This window comes from Sinohyriopsis cumingii, chromosome 3, assembly GCF_028554795.1.
Source record: "Sinohyriopsis cumingii isolate HCF-2022 chromosome 3, ASM2855479v2, whole genome shotgun sequence".
NCBI lineage: Eukaryota > Metazoa > Mollusca > Bivalvia > Unionida > Unionidae > Sinohyriopsis > Sinohyriopsis cumingii.
In genome coordinates, this window is record NC_142963.1 from 137,754,547 (window position 1) to 137,766,867 (window position 12,321).

The following is a 12,321-nucleotide window of genomic DNA, read 5'->3' on the forward strand; positions in this document are numbered from 1 at the left end:
CAGCACAGACCCAAAATCTGCCATCTAACAAAATGCTGGCAGATCACAGTATGCAGCATTCACATGAAATTATATTTAGAACTAAGACCATAGTTATCAATCTGCAATGGGCACATAACACATTTAGACTGTCTTTTATATGAGTTACTGGTATGCATAATGGTATATGAACCAACTCATGAATACATGAATGTGTATCTGCATGATATATTCAAAGTTAAATGTGAGTTACTGGTATGCATAATGGTATATGATTTTATTCATGAATGTATGCATGTATGCATTTCTAAATACACATCAGTATATCTCACTCATGAACCATGCATGTAAACATGCATAATATTATTTTAACTCCTATATGGTTTGCATTGGAGACTTAAATGTCTGTATGACAAGCAATGGGCACCTTGGTCTCTGTATTCTAACAGATCCATTTGGATGGGTTAGGGCAATTTGGGCTGCAACTGACAGTGGGCCAAAAATGGGTTAGGGCAATTTGAGCTACAGCTGACAGTGTGACAAAAATGGGTAAGGGCTATTTGGGGTGCAACTGACAGTGGGCCAAAAATGGGTTAGGGCAATTTGGGCTACAGCTGACAGTGTGACAAAAATGGGTAAGGGCTATTTGGGCTGCAACTGACAGTGGGCCAAAAATGGGTTAGGGCACTTTGGGCTGCAACTGACAGTGGGCCAGAAATGGTTAGGGCTACTTGGGCTGCAACTGACAGTGGAACAAAAATGGGTTAGGGCAATTTGGGCTGCAACTGACAGTGGGACAAAAATGTGTTAGGGATATTTGGGCTGCAACTGACACTTGGACAAAAATGGGTTTGGGCTCTCTGGGATGTAACTGACAGTTGGACAAAAAAGGGTTAAAGCTATTTGGGCTGCAACTGACAGTGGAGAAAAAACAGAAAAAAGCAGATTTATTCAAAAGTGGCAGTCAAAGTAGACCTGGACTATATTGTAGTATATTACAAATATGAAAATTGAACTGATATAACACAAATATGAACTGAAAATCGAACTACATTTGACATCTTCAAAATAATTTCTTTTTTCTGGACTGATATAACACAAAAAGGAGGAACAGTGATAGATTTTGGGCAGCAATGCGACTTGCAAAGTCTGTATGGGTATGCCTCCTGGCTGGTCAAGTTTTTTATTATTATATGGTTTTCAAGGTCTGTGTGCATTTTTGCACCCACATGTAAAAAACAGGTCACCTATCATGTTTATGCTTCCTAACAAAACAATTTACTCAGCTGATCAGGGCTTTAATCAGAAATAACGCACATGCATTCTTTTTTTAAGGTGATCTGGTCAAAGACATATAAACCAGCTGACATAAAGCTACTTACGATGTGTGGAGGTTGCAGTCAAAGACAAATAAACCAGCTGACATAAAGCTACTTATGATGTGTGGAGGTTGCAGTCAAAGACATATAAACCAGCTGACATAAAGCTACTTACGATGTGTGGAGGTTGCAGTCAAAGACATATAAACCAGCTGACATAAAGCTACTTACGATGTGTGGAGGTTGCAGTCAAAGACATATAAACCAGCTGACATAAAGCTACTTACGATGTGTGGAGGTTGCAGTCAAAGACATATAAACCAGCTGACATAAAGCTACTTACGATGTGTGGAGGTTGCAGTCAAAGACATATAAACCAGCTGACATAAAGCTACTTACGATGTGTGGAGGTTGCAGTCAAAGACATATAAACCAGCTGACATAAAGCTACTTACGATGTGTGGAGGTTGCAGTCAAAGACATATAAACCAGCTGACATAAAGCTACTTACGATGTGTGGAGGTTGCAGTCAAAGACATATAAACCAGCTGACATAAAGCTACTTACGATGTGTGGAGGTTGCAGTCAAAGACATATAAACCAGCTGACAAAAAGCTACTTACGATGTGTGGAGGTTGCAGTCAAAGAAGGTTAAGTTGGTGGACACAAATTCTTTCCCACGAACTCGCACAGACAACTGCATCACTATATGATCTGCAAAATAATTAGACAAGACGTAAGCCATATTCAAAACAAGGGCAACATAGAATATTATTATCATAAACATACTTCTAACCAAGGTAACATGGAATAATAAGTCTCATAAGCTTTGTTCTAACAAGGCTAACATTGAATACCCTGTCTCACAAGCCTTATTCTAAGGTTATATGCAATACCCTGTCTCACAAGCCTTATTCTAACTAAGGTAACATTAAACACCCTGTCTCACAAGCCTTATTCAAAGGTTATATGCAATACCCTGTCTCACAAGCCTTATTCTAACTAAGGTAACATTAAACACCCTGTCTCACAAGCCTTATTCTAAGGTTATATGCAATACCCTGTCTCACAAGCCTTATTCTAACTAAGGTAACATTAAACACCCTGTCTCACAAGCCTTATTCAAAGGTTATATGCAATACCCTGTCTCACAAGCCTTATTCTAACTAAGGTAACATTAAACACCCTGTCTCACAAGCCTTATTCTAAGGTTATATGCAATACCCTGTCTCACAAGCCTTATTCTAACTAAGGTAGCATTAAACACCCTGTCTCACAAGCCTTATTCTAAGGTTATATGCAATACCCTGTCTCACAAGCCTTATTCTAACTAAGGTAACATTAAACACCCTGTCTCACAAGCCTTATTCTAAGGTTATATGCAATACCCTGTCTCACAAGCCTTATTCTAACTAAGGTAACATTAAACACCCTGTCTCACAAGCCTTATTCTAAGGTTATATGCAATACCCTGTCTCACAAGCCTTATTCTAACTAAGGTAACATTAAACACCCTGTCTCACAAGCCTTATTCTAAGGTTATATGCAATACCCTGTCTCACAAGCCTTATTCTAACTAAGGTAACACGGAACACCCTGTCTCACAAGCCTTATTCTAACAAAGATAACATGGAATACCCTGTCTCACAAGCCTTATTCTAACCAGGGTAACATGGAATATTTGATTTGGTTATAATAAAGTTTACTGAACTCATCCAAGATCTTCATCATATAAGCATATATTCCAAGCGTGATCAGAAATACTGCCTCCTGATTGGTAACAAGATCAGCCAATCAGATGCAAGATTTAATATGCAAGGATCTTGCTCATTATCAATACTTACGAGATCTTAATATAAACAAAAATTCCAAGTTTGAAAAAATCAAATCCAAACCTCCAGAGTGGTAATAAGCTCAGTCAATCAAGTGCAAGAACACCTCATTAATATGCACGAATCTCGTTCACTGTCAAACTTGTCACCAAGTTTGCTGATATAAACCCACATTCCAAGTTTGATTGAAATCAGATCAGAATTATGAACTCAAGAGTAGTAACAAGAAACTGATGATGGCTGGACATTGGATGAATGACAGATGCAGGGCCAAATCATGAGCTCGCTTGGCCTTAGGGAATAAAATAAACAATATAATAATTCTTATCTGGAGCACTGTATCATACATCTTTCCAAAAATTAACACAAAATCTAAACATTATGGATAATTTGCTACCACCTGAAAAGTGATACACCTGTCTTGCTAGACCATGATGAAAACAATACAAAAATTCTTAACATAACAACCTGTGTATAATGTATATTCATAGTCAAGTACCATATTAACCTGTGTATAAGGCATATTAATGTCAAATACCATATCAACCTGTGTATAAGGTATATCTATGTCAAGTATCATATCAATCTGTGGATAGAGCATATCTATGTCAAATACCATATCAACCTGTGCATAAGGCATATCTATGTCAAATACCATATCAACCTGTGTATAAGGCATATTAATGTCAAATACCATATCAACCTGTGTATAAGGTATATCTATGTCAAGTATCATATCAATCTGTGGATAGAGCATATCTATGTCAAATACCATATCAACCTGTGCATAAGGCATATCTATGTCAAATGCCATATCAACCTGTGTATAAGGCATATTAATGTCAAATACCATATCAACCTGTGTATAAGGTATATCTATGTCAAGTATCATATCAATCTGTATATAGAGCATATCTATGTCAAGTACCATATCAACCCATGTATAAGGTATATCTATGTTGAATACCATATCAGCCTATGTATAAGGCATATTAATGTCAAATACCATATCAACCTATGTATAAGGCATATCTATGTTATGTGATCACAATATCAACCCTTCTTTAAGGCATATCCATGTCATGTGATGTCCCTTACCAACCAGTGTACAAGGCATATCCATGTCATGTGATGTCCCTTATCAACCAGTCCATGATCTATTTTTTTGTGATTCATGCCCAAAAAAAGAAACTGAATGTGTGAAAACTGCATATATTTTTAAGTCCTATCTTTATTTCCTCAATATCACTCTTATATTACAAAAATTAACCTCTTTGTTTCAAATGTGGGGGTAATTTTCCATTTCTAGAATAGTTTGATTTTGGTGGTTTTAATGGCACACGTGATTGTCTACATCATGCCAGGTAAACTGAAGCTAAGTGCCATTCCCATGGAGTCACCAAGGTATCCAACCCATGACATCTAGATCACAAGTCCATTGCTCCACCAACTGAGCTACTGTTTCTAGAATTGTCCATATCCATGTGATGTACCACATAAACCAGTGTACAAGGAATATTTGTATCCATGTGATTTTCCACAGAAACCAGTGTATACAAGGCATATTTGTGTCAATATGATGTACCACAGAAACCAATGTATACAATGCATACTTGTATCCATGTGATGTACCATATAAACCAATGTATACAATGCATACTTGTATCCATGTGATGTACCATATAAACCAGTGTATACAATGCATACTTGTATCCATGTGATGTACCATATAAACCAGTGTATACAAGGCATATCAATATCAATATGATGTACCATAGAAACCAGTGTATACAAGGCATATATTGTGTCAATATGATGTACCATAGAAACCAGTGTATACAAGGCATATCTGTATCAATGTGATGTACCAAAGAAACCAGTGTATACAAGGCATATATTGTGTCAATATGATGTACCATAGAAACCAGTGTATACAAGGCATATCTGTATCAATGTGATGTACCACAGAAACCAGTGTATACAAGGCATATATTGTGTCAATATGATGTACCAGAGAAACCAGTGTATACAAGACATAACTGTATCAATGTGATGTACCACAGAAACCAGTGTATACAAGGCATATATTGTGTCAATATGATGTACCAGAGAAACCAGTGTATACAAGACATAACTGTATCAATGTGATGTGCCAAAGAAACCAGTGTATACAAGGCATACTTGTATCCATGTGATGTACCATGGAAACCAGTGTATACAAGGCATATCTTTATCAGTGTTATGTACCATAGAAGCCAGTTTATACAAGGCATATCTGTATCCATGTGATTTACCACAGAAAACAGTGTATACAAGGCACATCTGAATCGGTGTGATGTACCATAGAAGCCAGTATCAGTGTGATGTACCAGAGAAGCCAGTGTATACAAATCATACTTGTATCCATGTGACGTACCATAGAAACCAGTGTATACAAGGCATATCTGTATCCATGTGATGTACCAGAGAAGCCAGTGTACAAGGCATACTTGTATCTATGTGATGTACCATAGAAACCAGTGTATAAAAGGATGCTTGCATCAACGCAATGTACCACAGAAGCAATCTGTAAAAATAAACTCCAACAGAAGTCATAGTTAGCTCCAGTATAAGACTGGCACTTTGTTTGTTATCTGCATGTCTCATACATGAGGGGTGTGTACTGAGAACAATATGCTTCCTAAGAAAAGCATTTGAGAACCAAATCTCTAAACTGTATCTGTAATTACAATCAAAGTCTATAGGAATATACTTTGTAAAATAAATATAGACAACCAGTCATGACCATCACTCAGTAAAGTGTTAGAGTCCCAACTATTTATTATTTTCCCACTGATGCCTCTGATGATAAATAACAGAACTTTTTGTCTGTGCTTTGATACAGAAAAAAAATGACTTCATTTAAACTAGCCTGATTTTTTTTTTAAAGAGTCAAAAGTGGTTGCTTTTGCAGCATGTTTTGCCATAAAACTCCAAAAGTGACTTACCTAGATTTTAATTTATAATGAACCAGGTGAACATCTTACACTGTCAGTGTTCATCTATTATATCCATACAGAAAAGTCAAAACCTAATTTATGTGAAAATCAAAGTTTACTGTCTGGGGATCAGTTCTCACCACATACCAAATGTCACCATAGTGCTAATATCATGCTGTTTTCTTTTTATGCAAACATTATTAAAAGCACCTTTCTAAATTAAAAGCAGTGTTACTGATTTATGTTTATTTAAGTAAAGCTTAAGTTTCCTTCAATGTAACCCTTAAGGGAGCATTTACATTGACAGGATCTTGTGATCATCTTGCATATATGGGTCAAGTGCTTATCTGTCATAAAAGCATACTGGTCATTTGCCCTCTTTAAATAGTCAATGCCTTATAATAGGAATTGTGCTTTACATAAATAAACCATCTTCCAATATCATTCTCTGTTGTCTGTGGTAAACACAACACCATCCTGCTTTCCCTCCCTGAACACAGTGTCAACATAAATCTTCTAAATGGCTTCTAACACATTTTCCAACTGTGTGTTTACAACCATATACTCATAAAGCCATGGTTACACTCATTGTAAGAAAAGTAGCACCAAATATTGCATTTAAAATTAATGAACAAAACAAAGAAATAATAGCAATTTCAAATAGATATAGGGATTATTGTCATTAAAAAATTAGTTCACATGTTAACAATAATAAATTTGAAGGGCAACTTTCAGTTTAATTTCATATTTATGCAGAAACAGATGCACTGAATATGATATATTAGTATATGATGAATTCCTCAATATGGTCACTAAGGACTGTGTATTAGTATATGATGAAATCCTCCATATGGTCAGTAAGGACTGTGTTTTAGTACATGATGAAATACTCATTATGGTCGCTAAGTACTGTGTATTAGTATATGACAAATTCCTCAAAATGGTCACTACAGACTATTACTATATTACAAATTCCTCAAAATGGTCACTAAGGACTGTGTATTAGTATATGACAAATTCCTCAAAATGGTCACTACAGACTATTACTATATTACAAATTCCTCAAAATGGTCACTAAGGACTGTGTATTAGTATATGACAAATTCCTCAAAATGGTCACTACAGACTATTACTATATTACAAATTCCTCAAAATGGTCACTAAGGACTGTGTATTAGTATATGACAAATTCCTCAAAATGGTCACTACAGACTATTACTATATTACAAATTCCTCAAAATGGTCACTAAGGACTGTATGTTAGTATATGATGAGTTCCTGAATATGGTCACTACAGACTATATTACTCTATGATAAATTCCTCAAAATGGTCACATAGGACTGTTTATTAGTATATGATGAAATCCTCAATATGGTCACTAAGGACTGTGTATTAGTATATGATAAACTCCTCAATATGGTCACTAAGGACTGTGTATTAGTATATGATGAATTCCTCAATATGGTCACTAAGGACTGTGTATTAGTATATGATAAACTCCTCAATATGGTCACTAAGGACTGTTTATTAGTATATGATAAACTCCTCAATATGGTCACTAAGGACTGTGTATTAGTATATGATAAACTCCTCAATATGGTCACTAAGGACTGTGTATTAGTATATGATGAAATCCTCAATATGGTCACTAAGGACTGTGTATTAGTATATGATGAATTCCTCAATATGGTCACTATGGACTGTGTATTAGTATCATATGAATTCCTCAATATGGTCACTAAGGACTGTGTATTAGTATATGATAAACTCCTCAATAGGGTCAGTAAGGACTGTTTTAGTACATGATGAAATACTCATTATGGTCGCTAAGTACTGTGTATTAGTATATGACAAATTCCTCAAAATGGTCACTACAGACTATTACTATATTACAAATTCCTCAAAATGGTCACTAAGGACTGTATGTTAGTATATGATGAGTTCCTGAATATGGTCACTACAGACTATATTACTCTATGATAAATTCCTCAAAATGGTCACATAGGACTGTTTATTAGTATATGATGAAATCCTCAATATGGTCACTAAGGACTGTGTATTAGTATATGATAAACTCCTCAATATGGTCACTAAGGACTGTGTATTAGTATATGATGAATTCCTCAATATGGTCACTAAGGACTGTGTATTAGTATATGATAAACTCCTCAATATGGTCACTAAGGACTGTTTATTAGTATATGATAAACTCCTCAATATGGTCACTAAGGACTGTGTATTAGTATATGATAAACTCCTCAATATGGTCACTAAGGACTGTGTATTAGTATATGATGAATTCCTCAATATGGTCACTAAGGACTGTGTATTAGTATGTGGTGTATTCCTCAATATGGTCACTATGGACTGTGTATTAGTATCATATGAATTCCTCAATATGGTCACTAAGGACTGTGTATTAGTATATGATAAACTCCTCAATAGGGTCAGTAAGGACTGTTTTAGTACATGATGAAATACTCATTATGGTCGCTAAGTACTGTGTATTAGTATATGACAAATTCCTCAAAATGGTCACTACAGACTATTACTATATTACAAATTCCTCAAAATGGTCACTAAGGACTGTGTATTAGTATATGACAAATTCCTCAAAATGGTCACTACAGACTATTACTATATTACAAATTCCTCAAAATGGTCACTAAGGACTGTGTATTAGTATATGACAAATTCCTCAAAATGGTCACTACAGACTATTACTATATTACAAATTCCTCAAAATGGTCACTAAGGACTGTGTATTAGTATATGACAAATTCCTCAAAATGGTCACTACAGACTATTACTATATTACAAATTCCTCAAAATGGTCACTAAGGACTGTATATTAGTATATGATGAGTTCCTGAATATGGTCACTACAGACTATATTACTCTATGATAAATTCCTCAAAATGGTCACATAGGACTGTGTATTAGTATATGATGAAATCCTCAATATGGTCACTAAGGACTGTGTATTAGTATATGATAAACTCCTCAATATGGTCACTAAGGACTGTGTATTAGTATATGATGAAATCCTCAATATGGTCACTAAGGACTGTGTATTAGTATATGATAAACTCCTCAATATGGTCACTAAGGACTGTGTATTAGTATGTGGTGTATTCCTCAATATGGTCACTATGGACTGTGTATTAGTATCATATGAATTCCTCAATATGGTCACTAAGGACTGTGTATTAGTATATGATAAACTCCTCAATATGGTCACTAAGGACTGTGTATTAGTATATGATAAACTCCTCAATATGGTCACTAAGGACTGTGTATTAGTATATGATGAAATCCTCAATATGGTCACTAAGGACTGTGTATTAGTATCATATGAATTCCTCAATATGGTCACTAAGGACTGTGTATTAGTATATGATAAACTCCTCAATATGGTCACTAAGAACTGTGTATTAGTACATGATGAAATACTCATTATGGTCACTAAGGACTGTGTATTAGTATCATATGAATTCCTCAATATGGTCACTAAGGACTGTGTATTAGTATGTGGTGTATTCCTCAATATGGTCACTAAGGACTGTGTATTAGTACATGATGAAATACTCATTATGGTCACTAATGACTGTGTATTAGTATCATATGAATTCCTCAATATGGTCACTAAGGACTGTGTATTAGTATATGATAAACTCCTCAATATGGTCACTAAGGACTGTGTATTAGTATATGATGAAATCCTCAATATGGTCACTAAGGACTGTGTATTAGTATCATATGAATTCCTCAATATGGTCACTAAGGACTGTGTATTAGTATGTGGTGTATTCCTCAATATGGTCACTATGGACTGTGTATTAGTATCATATGAATTCCTCAATATGGTCACTAAGGACTGTGTATTAGTACATTATAAACTCCTCAATATGGTCACTAAGGACTGTGTATTAGTATATGATAAACTCCTCAATATGGTCACTAAGGACTGTGTATTAGTATATGATAAACTCCTCAATATGGTCACTAATGACTGTGTATTAGTATCATATGAATTCCTCAATATGGTCACTAAGGACTGTGTATTAGTATATGATAAACTCCTCAATATGGTCACTAAGGACTGTGTATTAGTATATGATAAACTCCTCAATAGGGTCACTAAGGACTGTGTATTAGTATATGATAAACTCCTCAATATGGTCACTAAGGACTGTGTATAAGATGAATTCCTCCATATCGTCACTAAGAACTATGTTTCTACCATTGAAGAAAGGTCAGAAGAAGGGTGACCCTATTATCTTCTTGATATTAATGATAAGAAAAATCCAATGTATAGCTATTCACACTTCAGGTAAAAATGTTAGCTGCAAGGATTACGATTTTATCATAAAATATTGTATAACAAGAGTACTGTGAATGGCCAATTATGTGTGCCTACCTCATGTTCAGTTGTCCTCTTGTGTAAACAATAATGGACATTATAGACCAATGAACTTCAACAGCTTGACCTTTGCTCAAGGTATGCAGTCTTGAGCTAAATTTAATGTGTAGAAACCATTATTTCCTTATTTGACCTACCATGACCATGACCTCTGACCTTTAGATTCCAGAATCTATAGTTTCTTTATTAGCATAAATGCATGCCATGCACAACATTTGGCCAAGGATCTTATTATCAAACAAAAATCAATCAAAATTCCTTTTTTCCTTGAGCCACAATGACAATGACCTTTTGACCCCCGAGTAAACAGGTCTCTTCCATACCTTTAATGCAACTCATATTTTTCTTCTTTCAGGCACAGTGATCTTGACCAAAAATCAACATGCCCCTTTCTTACCCTACATGTCAGTCATCCAAAAACTGTAGTGAAAGTACAGAAAACTGAAATGTTTATGCAGAAACCATTTATTTTTCTTTCAGCCACAGTGACCTTAACTTTGATCTTTTGACACCAAAATTTAAGAGGGTTTGTCTTTACCCCAAGTGCAAGTCATCCACAAACTTTGGTCCTGGTGCCTCGTGTGTTTTGTCTGTTGAGATAATGAGGACCAGTTTAATAATCCAATAATTGAGGAGGATTGACACGTCTGTGGCTGAAGAGGCCAATGTGTGCCCTGAATGTTCTATGGCAGTGTGGATGACAGGGGATGGCAGCTATGTAGATTCTGGTGTCCTGGCCAGCCTCCACTGTTCTGTTGTCCTCACCAGCTGGTTTCGGCTTTCCTGGCCAGCCTCCATTGTTATGTTGGCCTCACAAGATGCAGTGCCTTTTCTGATGGAAGAGCCACATGCTCCTGGCACTACTACTTCATCTGCATTGCATGTCATTTGATTCACTCAAATTCGATTTTACTTATTTTATTCAGTTTAATATTCTACATTCCCTCTGATAAATTCAATGACTTTTGAGAAATATTCAAGAAGCTTTTCAACAGATTTAAAACTTTTCAGGACAAAACCCACTTTTTCAAGGGAATCCCTAAGTTCAATGGTTTTTCAAGGTTGTAGAAATCATGCTGAATGATATTCATGATAAATAAATAAATACATAAAACATGTTACTCACTTGTTTTAAGTTTTGATTATTTTACATTTCCATATTAAATATGGACTTCAAATGATCTCATTAAAATTAATATAAAGTTTGATGTTCTGGAATTCCTGGTCCACTTACCTTTAGTAAAAACTAAGATTGGGAGAGTTATCATAATAAACACTATGTTAACATAATAAACACTATGTTATCATAATAAACACTATATTATCATAATAAACACTATATTATCATAATAAACACTATGTTATCCTAATAAACACTATGTTATCATAATAAACACTATGTTCAGAATTATGTTTTCCACTTTCATAGATGTGAAAGCTGTAATTTGATTGGTGACTTCAACAGAACAAGACTGTAGACTGATGTCTGCCAGATTACTGTTATGTCCTGATCTCAATTATAATCACACTAGACTTCACACTGGTGTCTGCCAGATTACTGTTATGTCCAGATCTTGATTATAATCACACTAGACTTCACACTGGTGTCTGCCAGATTACTGTTATGTCCTGATCTCAATTATAATCACACTAGACTTCACACTGGTGTCTGCCAGATTACTGTAATGTCCAGATCTCAATTATAATCACACTAGACTGCACAACATGTCATCATTATAGCCAGAATGGATGTATGACTTGCAGTTTATGACCAACTACATGTCATAAG

The 12,321-nt window shown here is 35.2% G+C and overlaps 1 protein-coding gene across 1 annotated transcript in view; it reads right to left on the minus strand.

Moving 5' to 3' along the window:
- Positions 1–12,321, minus strand: part of LOC149803939 (plexin-A1-like) — a 444,256-nt gene that overhangs the window by 138,968 nt on the left and 292,967 nt on the right. The window contains exon 8 of the mRNA XM_089953750.1: positions 1,922–2,012. Within this exon, the coding sequence (XP_089809876.1) occupies positions 1,922–2,012 (91 nt within the window). The remainder of the gene's footprint in view (positions 1–1,921; positions 2,013–12,321) is intronic.